The sequence below is a fragment of the Scyliorhinus torazame genome, chromosome 11, assembly GCF_047496885.1.
Source record: "Scyliorhinus torazame isolate Kashiwa2021f chromosome 11, sScyTor2.1, whole genome shotgun sequence".
Classification (NCBI taxonomy): Eukaryota; Metazoa; Chordata; class Chondrichthyes; order Carcharhiniformes; family Scyliorhinidae; genus Scyliorhinus; species Scyliorhinus torazame.
The window spans coordinates 99,158,118-99,170,748 of NC_092717.1; the positions used below are offsets into that span (position 1 = coordinate 99,158,118).

The 12,631-nt window shown below is 47.9% G+C and overlaps 1 protein-coding gene across 4 annotated transcripts in view; it reads right to left on the reverse strand.

Moving 5' to 3' along the window:
• Nucleotides 1–12,631, reverse strand: part of LOC140385407 (hepatocyte nuclear factor 4-gamma-like) — a 231,656-nt gene that overhangs the window by 52,219 nt on the left and 166,806 nt on the right. For 2 of the 4 annotated variants that reach the window (XM_072467529.1, XM_072467530.1), the window contains exon 2: nt 6,574–6,745. In XM_072467529.1, the coding sequence (XP_072323630.1) occupies nt 6,574–6,719 (146 nt within the window). In that variant the 5' untranslated portion in view covers nt 6,720–6,745. Of the gene's footprint in view, nt 1–6,573; nt 6,746–8,376; nt 9,128–12,631 lie in introns of those variants that run through there. The other 2 variants (XM_072467528.1, XM_072467527.1) reach the window with 2 other exon arrangements.

Sequence of the window (12,631 nt, forward strand, 5' to 3'; positions counted from 1 at the left end):
AGGAATGGTCGAAGTGCACAAGGGCCTGAGGATGATTTAGGCAGACTGATGGGGCGGGGTTCTCCGCGAACCGGCGGGGCGGGCAACTCCGGCGCGAAGGAGTGGCATGGACCACTCCGGCGTCGGACCGCACCAAAGGTGCAGAATCCTCCGCACCTTTAGGGGCTAGGCCGGCACCGGATTGGTTTGCGCCATGCGAGCTGGCGCAGAAGGGGCTTGGCACCACGCCATCGGCACCAAAGGGTCTCTGCCGGCCGGCGCAAGTTGGTGCATGCGAGGGAGCGCCAGCGTGTGCTGGTGTCATCCCAGCGCATGCGGGTTCATCTCCACGTCTTCCATCGCGGTCTGTTACAGCGGGCGACGCGGAGGAATAGAGTGACCCACAGCACAGGCCCGCCCGCGGATCAGTGAGCCCCGATCGCATGCCAGGCCACTGTGGGGGCACCTCCCGGGGCCAGATCCCCCCACGCCCCCCCCGAGGACTCCGGAGGCCGCCCGCGGAGCCAGATCCCACCAGTAAGTACCTGTTGTAATTTACGCCGGCGGGTCCGGCCGAAAACAGGCGGCCACTCGGCCCATCGTGGGCCGGAGAATCGCCGGGGGGGGGCCACTGCCAGTCGCCGCTGACCGGCGCGGTGTGATTTCCGCCCCCGCCAAATCCCGGCACCAGAGAATTCGGAAGCCGGCGGGGACAGGATTCACGTCGCACCCCGCCGATTCTCTGACCCGGCGGGGGGGGTTGGAGAATCCCGCCCATGTTTTATTGTTATGCTATTCAGTTGTTATACATGGCACTGCACCAACAAAGATGGGAGGTAACTAGAAGCCCTAAAGATATAGCACCCAGGCCCATTACTAAGTGACATAAGGGAATTTGAAGTGGAGTCAGAAACCAAACTATCTACTTTTACTGAGAATGCTAAGCTTGTGTCAAAAAGAGGTGGGGGAGCAGAGGAGGTTGCAGATAAGACATGTGAGCCAAATATAGAGATATTTCGATTAACAAACAGCAGTTGACAGGTATTGTTAAAGCTAATACATATTCATCAGGGAATATGAAGGAAGTGAAGTAATGGAAATATAAGACAAATGATTATTTCTCCACACAGCACAACATGGAAAGGTCTGAGAACCACTTGTGGGTCGATTACTGAAACCATCAGCATAGTGTGTGGAAAATAAAAAACAGTGTAGAAAAAGGAATAGTGTCTCAGCCACAGACAATGTTAAAACGGCACGAATCAGTACGGCATCGCGCCGCCCCAAAGCTGCGGAATCCTCCGCATCTTGAGGGGCCGAGCCCTCACCTTGAGGGGCTAGGCCTGCGCCGGACTGATTTCCGCCCCGCCAGCTGCCGGGAAAGGCCTTTGGTGCCCCGCCAGCTGGCGCAGAAATGACTTTGCCGTGCGGCGCATGCGCGGGAGCGTCAGCGGCCGCTCATGGCATCCCCGCGCATGCGCAGTGGAGGGGGTCTCTTCCGCCTCCGCCATAGTGGATATCCAGTGCCGGAGAATTCGGCAACCAGCGGGGGCGGGATTCACGCCAGCCCCCGCCGATTCTCCGACCCGGCGGGGGGTCGTAGAATCCCGCCCCTTATTCAGCCAATTCAGAATAAAATGCACAATTGTGATCACAGTACAATACCCAAACATTGAGAGTTTTGGGATTGAATAATTAAGTTGATAACCTATATTGGTTCGTGATTTAACGGCCACAAGGTGCCCACTGAGAATGCGTGCGAGCCGGTTAGATTGTATGAGGCCGAAATCAGGAACCACGCCTGCGCCGAGCGGTTTCCGATCTAATTGGCCCGTTCCTGATGGTGGGTTCCAGACTGCGCCTAGGTGTGGTAAGAAACCAATAATCACCAATTAAGCCCAATGTGGGCAGCACGGTAGCACAGTGGTTAGCACAGTTGCTTTGCAGCTCAAGGGTCCCAGTTTCGATTCCCTGGTGGGTCACTGTCTGTGCAAAGTCTGCATGTTCTCCCCGTGTGTGCGTGGGTTTCTTCTGGGGGCTCCGATTTCCTCCCACAGTCCAAAGATGTGGTTAGGTGGATTGGCCATGATAAATTGCCCTCAGTGTCTTAAAAGGTTAGACGAGGTCACTGGGATAGGGTGGAGGCCTAGGGTGCTCTTTCCAAGGGCCGTTGCAGACTCGATGGGCCGAATGGCCTCCTTCTGCACTGTAAATTCTATGATTCTATGAATCTCCATATCATTAATGAGATGGACACCCTATCTCACGGCCTCATGGGATCTAACCGACTCTCCACTGAGAGATCACGTGGGCACCGATTAGTACACCTTTTAAAAAACTTGAAGCTAGCGGAATGGTTGCTGTGGGGACCCGAGGAGGTGACTAACCATAATTGCTCCCAGGCAATGAGCCTGGGGGCACTGGGGTTGCCACCCCCGTGCTCGGGGGAGGTTGGGGGGAAACCCCAGGGGGAGAGCCTCGGTCGGGGTGGGCCATCATCAGTGGGGGCAGTCACCCCTGGGCTGGGTGGAGGGTGGGTGCCGCAGCGCCCGTGGGTCTGCCATGCCACCTCTGAATTGTGTGTACCCATTACAGGGGCAAACCCAGCCCCTGCCTGTCTGTCCCACTGACTACCGATAATTCCCACTGACTGGAGGCCTCTGGCCATGGGGTTATTGTGAATAGGGAATTGGCAGTTGGAGTTAAGTGAGCACTTCACAGATCTCAAGTGGATTCCAATGGGTAGGTGTGCCGTGGAGCATGCGGGAGATATTGCCTAGCATCCCAATCAAACTGTGTGCCTGGACACTGTGCCTGAAAACAGCAGGAAGCAACAACAGCAGGACGCAGCAGCCAACATCTGAACACCCAGTGGCTGGGCCCCAGCACCAGAGAAATCTCCGCGACAAGAGGATGGGTGTGTGCACCGGTGAGGGGACCAGTCCCCGGTCCAGGTAACGTTACGTGCGGATGTCTGGAGTACAGGGTGTGGGGTCCGGTAACCAGCGGCAGTTTACTGTACGTGCATTCCGGACCACATTGATGCTGCTGTCGAGGTGACAGAGAATTGCGATTTGGCATCAAATAATAATAATCTTTATTGTCACAAGTGGGCTTGACTTAACACTGCAATGAAGTTACTGTGAAAAGCCCCTAGTCGCCACATTCTGGCACCTATTTGTTTTTAAATACCTCTATGTCCTTGCCACCCTTTAGCTCTGTAACCTCCTCCAGCTCTACAACCCTCCAAGATAACTGTGCACCTACGATGCTGCTCTCTTGTACATTTTTATCACTCCACCATTGGTGGCCATGCTTTTAGATGCCAAGGGCCAAACGCACTTGAATTCCACTCCTAATCCATTCTCCCCCTTTCCCCCTTCATGGCACTCCTTAAAACCTATCTATTTGACCAAGCTTTTGGTCATCCGCCTTATGTGACTTAGAATCAAATTTCATAAAGCAGCTTGGGATGTGTAACTTGTTAAAGACACAATAAATAGAGCTGAATTCTCCATTCTGGAGACTAAGCGTTGACGCTGCCGTCAAAACGGTGGAGTTTTACTCCTGAATATCCTGGATCAAAGGGACATGGATTCCCAGCCCTGCAGGGGGCTAGCAGGGACCCGGAGTAAATCTCACAGTTTTTGCTGCAGATACGGACTTCCGGGTCAGAGGCCGCGCATGCGCATGGTGGCGGCCTACAGCAGCCGCGTCGTGCTTCATGGCGGACTCGGACCGCGGAGGTAGACCCACAAAGGTGACCCCCCCATCGGCTACGCGCCCGACCATCGAACCATCCACAATCATTCCCCGGCTGCCTACAAGGCCCCCCCGTGGCCTCTGATCGGCCCGCCCCCGACCAGGGCGGCCACTGACTCAGTCCACAGCCGCCATGCGAGTATCATGACCTGCTGGACCAGGTTAGTTCCACGCCGTCGGGCATTTGGCCGGTCGGGGGCAGAGAATGTCGGAGCGGGCTTCTGGCAATGGCCCCCCGGCGATCTGATGTACACCCCGGTGATGCTTTTTTCGGCCCCCGGAGAATTGCCGACCCGGCGCGGGTCCCGGGGCGTCATTCTCCGACCCCCCGCCGGGTCGGAGAATGGCCGTTGGCCGCCGTGAATCCCGCCCCCGCCCCCGCCGAAGTCTCCGCTCCCGGAGATTGGGCGGGGGCGGGAATCCGGCCGCGCCGGTTGGCGGGACCCCCCGCTGGATTCTCCGGCCCGGATGGGCCGAAGTCCCGCCCAGGAATTGCCTGTCCCGCCGGCGTAAATCAAACCTGGTATTTACCGGCGGGACCAGGCGGCGTGGGCGGGCTCCGGGGTCCTGGGGGGGGGCGCGGGGCGATCTGGCCCCGGGGGGTGCCCCCACGGTGGCCTGGCCCGCGATCGGGGCCCACCGATCCGCGGGCGGGCCTGTGCCGTGAGGGCACTCTTTCCCTTCCGCCTCCGCCACGGCCTCCACCATGGCGGAGGCGGAAGTGACTCTCCCCACTGCGCATACGCGGGAAACTGACAGCGGCCGCTGACGCTCCCGCCCATGCGCTGGGAAACTGACAGCGGCCGCTGACGCTCCCGCGCATGCGCCGCATTTCCGCGCCAGCTGGAGGGGCAACAAACGCCATTTCCGCCAGCTGGCGAGGCGGAAATCCCTCCGGCGTCGGCCTAGCCCCTCAATGTTGGGGCTAGGCCGCCAAAGATGCGGAGACTTCCGCACCTTTTTGCCGGCGCGATGCCTGTCTGATTTGCGCCGGCTTTGGCGCCAGTCGGCGGGCATCCCGCCGTTGGGGGAGAATTTCGCCCCCGATTTCCGCATCAAAATGGATTCTCCGCCCCCGTGCCGAGAAGTGCAGAGAATCCAGCTCATAAAGTGTGTTGACATTGGTGTTTGTACATCTCTCACATCCCGGGCGAAATTCTCCATAATCAGCGCGATGTCCGCCGACCGGCGCCCAAAACGCCGCAAATCAGTCCGGCATCGCGCCGCCCCAAAGGTGCGGAATCCTCCGCATCTTGAGCGGCCGAGCCCTCACCTTGAGGTGCTAGGCCCGCGCCGGACTGATTTCCGCCCCGCCAGCTGGCGGGAAAGGCCTTTGGTGCCCCGCCAGCTGGCGCGGAAATGACATTGCCGGGCGGCGCATGCGCGGGAGCGTCAGCGGCCGCTCACGGCATCCCCCCGCATGCGCAGCGGAGGGGGTCTCTTCCGCCTCCCCCATGGTGGAGACCGTGACGAAGGCGGAAGGAAAAGAGTGCCCCCACGGTACAGGCCCGCCCGCGGATCGGTGGGCCCCGATCGCGGGCCAGGCCACCGTGGGGGCACCCCCCGGGGCTAGATTGCCCCCCCCCAGGACCCCGGAGCCCGCCCACGCCGCCTTGTCCCACCAGTAAGGGAGGTGGTTTAATCCACGCCGGCAGGACAGGCATTCTAGCAGCGAGACTTCGGCCCATCTGGGCCGGAGAATCGCCGGGGGGGGCCCGCCAACCGGCGCGGCGCGATTCCCGCCCCCGCCGAATCTCCGGTACCGGAGAATTCGGCAACCGGCGGGGGCGGGATTCACGCCAGCCCCCCGGCGATTCTCCGACCCGGCGGGGGGTCGGAGAATCCCGCCCCCATTTCTAATCCTGAAATGCAGTAGTAGCTTAGTCGAGCAACCATTCTTCTTGTGGAAAGTAGACAGAGGGTGTGGTCTATATTTGGGCCCGTGGCCCAATGTGACCAGCATCTGATCCTATATCCACTCAACATTATCACATTCACACTTTCAAAGTGGGAATGCTCAACACCATCTGAACCTGCAAGGCTGACCACTACTCTGAATCAGCTGAAGGATAACTGCAGCTCCCCACTGCCATTCTGTAGACTATACATTGAAGCTACAATCGTTGGTAGGTTTGTATGGTCCATTCAGCTGCATACCTAAAATCTACTCCCTATCCAAAGGTTAAGCAATAAGATCAAAACAAACCATATATGTAATTAATCAGTAATGGTTGAAACAAAACATCGTTATACCATGAAAATGAATCTGAACGAAATGCTGTAAATAAACTAATAATCATCTTTAAAGTACACTGTGGTACAGTGGTTGGAGCTGTTACTCACAGCACCAGGGACCCGGGTGCAATTCCGGCCTTGGGTGACTGTGTGTGGAGTTTGCATGTTTTCCCTATGTCTGCGTGGGTTTCCTCCGGGTGCTCCGATGTCCTCCCACAGTCCAAAGATGTACTAGGTAGGTGAATTAGCCATGATAAAAGTGCCCCTTAGTGTCCAAAGATTAGGTGGGGTTACAGATATAGTGTGGATATTAGGCCTAGGTAAGTAACCCTTTCAGAAGGTCGGTACAGACTTGATGGGCCGAATGGCCCCCTTCTGCACTGTAGGGATTCTATGATGATTCAAAGCTGTTTACTGCCCTGAAATTTTAGAATTGATTTATTACAATAATTCCTACAGTGCCAGCTTTCAACATTGAAGCTATTTAAGAACCAAAGCACATACAGAAGTGATCCTTTAGCAAGAATGATGACTGCTTGTTCAAATTTTACTCTGGGTCACTTGGCAATGTCATTACAGGGGATCAAAGTAGTATACCTGCAGGAGTATACATGACTCTTCCTTATGCTTCGTCTGAAGAAACCCTTGCATCCATCACAACTGGAGGCACCATAGTGTTTTCCTGTTGCTCTGTCCCCACAGATTGCACACAACGTGCTAATCCCATTGTCTGATGTGTTCATGGCGTTTGTCTCTGTTGGAGAAATATCTGAGCGAGGAAAGAACATACAATCAGTCCCATTATACTTAGCAGGCAGCACAGTTACAAAGCCATGAAAAATGTTCACTGACAGACACCTGTCATCCTCCCTTGCCATTTAAATTAGTATGTGCTGTTACGTTACGCTATAAAGTGAGCCATATCAAAGTTGTTATTATTCTGATGAGTCTCTTAATACTGTCAGAAGCAAAAGGATCTAAAGATTCCCTTGAACATTAATTTTGCTATCACAGTTGTTCTTTGATCACATTTTGCAACTACATGCAAAAAAACACCCATCGTAATCTGTAAAAACAATCATCTTTTAGAAATTAATGTACTTAGTTAAAGCAGTCATACCATTTTGCAGTGAAGTACTTTATAAATTGCAGCCCAGTGATAGACAATCACAGTCAAATAGTCTGTATGGTTTTCAGAGGGTTGATTCAAGGATCAAGAACCAAAAATGTATGAAATAGAATTTGTAGTTTAAAACAAATCCAAACAAATATATTTTCTCTTTCAGGAAATGGACAGTATTACTTTAGGTATGCTTTCAAATGGAAATGATTGAGACTGACATTGGCACAGTTGCAAACCCATCTGTTATCTTCTAATAAATAGCCATAAATGATTTCTTAACTAACAAGTCTTGGACTTTTGCCAACAAATAATGCCTCTTAAGCACTATGATACCAAGGACAAAAGATAAACTAAGGCTATAATATAATTTAAACCACAATCTAAAAGTTATTCGGAATATTTTCTGTGGAACTGGGACTAGTCTATAGAACATAATCATTCTTTATTTCAATTTGATCTCTTCCTCTGAACTCTCCCACTTGCATTGGGAAATCTGGAGGTTTTAGAAAGTAATGCTCCTTAAAAATTAATCAACACATCCTGAATAGAACTAAGTTCTGAGAGTGTGTCAATGTGACTAATGTATTCCACAAATGATATGAAGTAAATGTTGATATATCTATATGCACTTAGTTAGTTCTGTATTGAGTCCATAAAGTAATAACCAATAGTTAAAGCTTTACACAAGTTAAATAATCAATAACAGGATATAGTAGCCATTAGCTTATTATCCACTTAACACGGTTACCAGCCACTTATGAATTTCACTTCTAATCTTGTCCAAAAACTAGTTGTGTACAAATTTTAAGCTCCAGGGGCAGAAAACCCTCAAGTTCCTCTTACAAGTGACTGAAATGCCTGTTCCAATGAAATGTAATAAATCAAATAAAATGTTCAGCTCAGAAATGTACATGAACTTTTTTTTCCTTTTGAAGTTGTAGAAAGACTAAAAATTATAGGATTAAAATAATTACAGCAGGGAATACGCCAGCTGGTTTTACTTTAAGCTGTTGACACACTGACAGCCTGCAAGTGGGTGGCACATTATATCTACATTTTTTTAAAAAAGCAGTAGCCAGATTGACAACACCACCACCAAATATGTTGTCACTTATTAAGAGTGAAGGGAAGAATCTCAATGAAGTGCTTATAACTACAGTGAAGCCTATTTTAAACTAATCAATTCTTTATTCAACTTACTTTCAATTCTTTACATTACTTCAACCCACTGATCATAAACTAAACAATGTATTATCAAACCATATACTGTGACTTACCATGGCCACTCTCCAGCAACTGCATATTTTCAAACTCCAAAGCAGTGTAACATGGGTCTAAAGCTTCACTATAATTCGCCATGTCCATATCCAAAAACGATTCAGATAGCCTCATTATGAATGTACACACAACTATGTCTTATACACCCCACCACCCAACAGCACTGCTAGGTTGTCTTTTACACATTCAGAATTTTGAAATACTGCCCACAATAAACTACGTGATCAGCTTGTATAACTTTATGTTGGATGGGAGGAGTCCTTGAAGACACGGGCTCATTCTGCACAGTTGTATTATCTATCACTTCTGGACCAGGAGTACCTGAATGAGGTTACAACGTTCATGGAATTTTTAGTGTGTGCGTTATCATTTGACGTTGAAAGTCAGCAACAACTATTGGCTTTCTCATTATATTAGGTGCCTGAAAGAGGACTTAGCATAAAAACTACAGTTACATTGGAACATAACTGTGAAGTAGAGGGAAGCTATCAATAAAGATCAAGTGCAATGGAATTGATTTTTCAAATGTTATCAATAAATGTTGTGGTAGTTTAGCTTTGGTAGCCACTGTTAATTATATTTATTGGCAGTGTCAATGGGAAATAGAATGAGGTCAGATTTAATACAACAAAATTTGAAGTTGTTGAGTTAGTGAGGCATCATGGCTCCTTCTCAGAAAATGTACCCACATCAACACTCACATTTGGAAATAAAATGAGACAAATATCTTCAATAAGCAATGGATGTGAACATCCTCATCAACTATATTATTAAATTATAGTTTGATAACCATTACTGAATGTCAGGGTTTAACTTCACCCCCACCTCCACAGAACTTTGTCCAGATCCAGGGACTAAATAGTAATTTAAAATAGTACGCCACAATATTTCTCCATTATAACGAATTAACACACTTGAGAATGTGTTATGAATGAGAATACGTTGATCTTCAGATGGAGGTGATAAATTAGCATTTTTGTAAACTACTGAATCATCTCAGCCATTTAATAAAAACAGAAAATGCTGGAAATACTCAAGCAAATCAAGCAGCAACTACAGAAGGGGCTGGTTTAGCTCAGTGGGCTAGACAGCTGGTTTGTGATGCAGAACAAGGCCAGGAGCGTGGGTTCAATTCCCATACCAGCTGAGAATTCTGAATTCTCCCTCTTGGTACCCAAACAGTCAATGTGGCGACTCGGTGCTTTTCACAGTAACTTCATTGCAGTGTTAATGTAAGCCTACTTGAGTCTTTCCTTAAAACCAGGGTTAGCAATTCAGGAGACCTTACAAATCTTTTCTGTCCACAGAAGCTGCATGGTCTGCTGAGTGCTTCCAGCGTTTTCTATCTTTTTTCAGATTTCCATAATGTGCAGTATTTTGCTTTTGTATTAACATCCAAACTATATACATTTTTCTACACAAAGGGAAAATTTACATATCTTTTATATAGCTTCATTAGCAACTTTACTCTATTAATATTCTCTGTGAATATGATGTATTTATACATACTGGGCATAGTTAAGAATAGCACATTTGGGACATTATCAATTTCATGCTGGCTGAAGTACATTCATGAACCATTCTCTACCAATTTCAATTTTATGATTTACTCTTAAGCGACATTTGAAAATCAAAATAACTTGTGCCAAATAAAAACCTGCTTTGTTATTGTATATTGGATGTAGCTAAATGTTTCTTGTCCAGCTCAAACTTGGAAAGTAAACACAATTTTAAATAAAGAACTATAAAATTCCTTACACAACTTATATTGAAGATAGCAAAAAATGCTTCCCTCAGAAAACATAGATAATGCTCACAATCTACCATGTCTTATCAGATTTTGCATTACGCCATTAACTGGAACGAAGAAAGCTTCATGTATCTTATCTCTACAACTATTAAATCTATACTTGACCAGCATTCAATGTTCTGCTCCCTCCAATAATTTTAAAAACAACTGATATTGTGATAAATATCTAATCTTATCTACAAGGTTACATTCATAACAAAAATTCCAAAAGAGTACCCCACTTTATCATGCTCAGATCATAATCCTCACATCTACTTGAATAAGATACCAGCAGTAAGAAAAAAAAGATTTGGCATTATAGCACCGTATATTCCTCTTTTCACTGCAGAGATGTGCATAAAAGTGGTGCATCGCTATTTGAGTGTCTTTCTTAGCTCTGCTGTGAAAATTGTCCCTGTTCAAAATTCATTCAGGAAAATTGGTGAAAAAACAGAAAGCTTTATTCAAGGTCGATCAGAAGAAAATTTTGCAGAGTTTCAAAAAGGAAGAGTTTGCTTTGAAAAATAAGTATTGAACTCCAAATTACATCTGAGTTTAACTTTGAAAAATAAGTTTTGAACTCCAACTTGCATCTGAGTTTAACCAGCTGAAAGGAGTTATCTGAAACAAGTGCAAAGGCCAAAGGTGGTATCTTGCTTTAGGAGCAGCAAGAGGAGAGAATAGAGGGTAAAGGCCATAAAAGTCACATAACTCACAGAACAAACACTTTAGGCAACATATTTACTTCAGTAGGGTCAGCGAACATGACGAAGAAGCTATGTTGGGTGGCCCAGGTTCAGCAAGGAGACTGACTGGGATGTCGCACTTGATCCACAAAGACCTGCAGCAAGAGTCTTCCATTTCCTTATTTGGCCAATACCCTCAATTTGTATCCCAAAGGCCCTGCGCAAGGGCACTTCCAGAGTCAGACACTAGGGTTGTTTTTTCGGAAATTAACGCTCCATTTTTTGCACAATAAAAGAAAGACATACTGCAAGATATCTGCCCATTATAATCAATCTCTATTACATGACATTCTAAATACAGTACACACTTCCTGTCCTGGGTAGTCTCTTGCACAGGGCCACAGTTGTGGCCGTATTTCCAATGTTGGCCTGGTCGCAGTCGCGATAAATAATTTTAAATCACTCCTCAGACGAACAGTGACAACCTCACCTGCTGGCGCTGCTGTAGGACAATGCCCTCTCGCTGGCCCAGCTGGGTACCCGATATGTCTGCAATTCTTAATTGGATGATGTTTCTGGAGGCAACCTCTTAATTGGTCACCGCCTGTAAGCTCATGCAGTAAGGTGGCCAGGCAGCATCAGCACGATAGGGACCCACATTTCATCCTGACCTCTGGAAAATCTTTAAGCCAGTAAGACTCCATCCTTTAAGGTGAGATTATCAGCATTAAGTGTTACATAGAACATAGAACATAGAACAATACAGCGCAGTACAGGCCCTTCGGCCCACGATGTTGCACCGAAACAAAAGCCATCTAACCTACACTAAGCCATTACCATCCATATGTTTATCCAATAAACTTTTAAATGCCCTCAATGTTGGCGAGTTCACTACTGTAGCAGGTAGGGCATTCCACGGCCTCACTACTCTTTGCGTAAAGAACCTACCTCTGACCTCTGTCCTATATCTATTACCCCTCAGTTTAAAGTTATGTCCCCTCGTGCCAGCCATATCCATCCGCGGGAGAAGGCTCTCACTGTCCACCCTATCCAACCCCCTGATCATTTTGTTAATTGGACAGTAAATTCTGGCAACTGCAAAGGTGCAGGAATTGGAAATTGCTGACTAATCTGGTCAGCTTCTCCACAAGCTTCACAATAACAGTATCTCACAGACAGTATTGAGATACTTTGAAGCGTGTGAACTTCCAGTAATTACCCATTACCTACTAAAATAACCAGAGTCAGCTAGGGTCGATGTAATCAAGTGCAAGTAGATTTTTAATGGTGAGATCTGTCTTAATGACTGCCCGGCATGCTCTCCGATGCTGAAAATCTACCTTTACTTTTAATGAGTGGAGTCACATTCATCAGATTCTAATTATTGTTGGGAAGTTTAAAAAAAAATTATTCAGGATTGTATGGTTCTGTCGTGGCATGCCTGCCCCCCAGTAGGTGCAGTGGACCATTTAAATTGCCATTTACTTCGATGGGACCACAATAACCCACCAAGTGGGAGGGACTATAAAATCCTGGCCATCACTTTCTTTATTTTTTTCTTTCTTCTTGTCTCCTTCTCTTAATCCTATCTTTCTCTCTCTTTATTCATTTTTCTGTACATGGGACTGGATTTTCATGATGGGCTCGGGAAATAGGAGTCAGGCCATTCCAGGACTTGGGAAGCCCAGTCCATCACCTCTGCCTATTCCCAACATATTTTCAATCCTGGAGATGTGGAAAGGGCTTGAGTTTTCCCACTCTTCAGGCAATGTCAGAGGA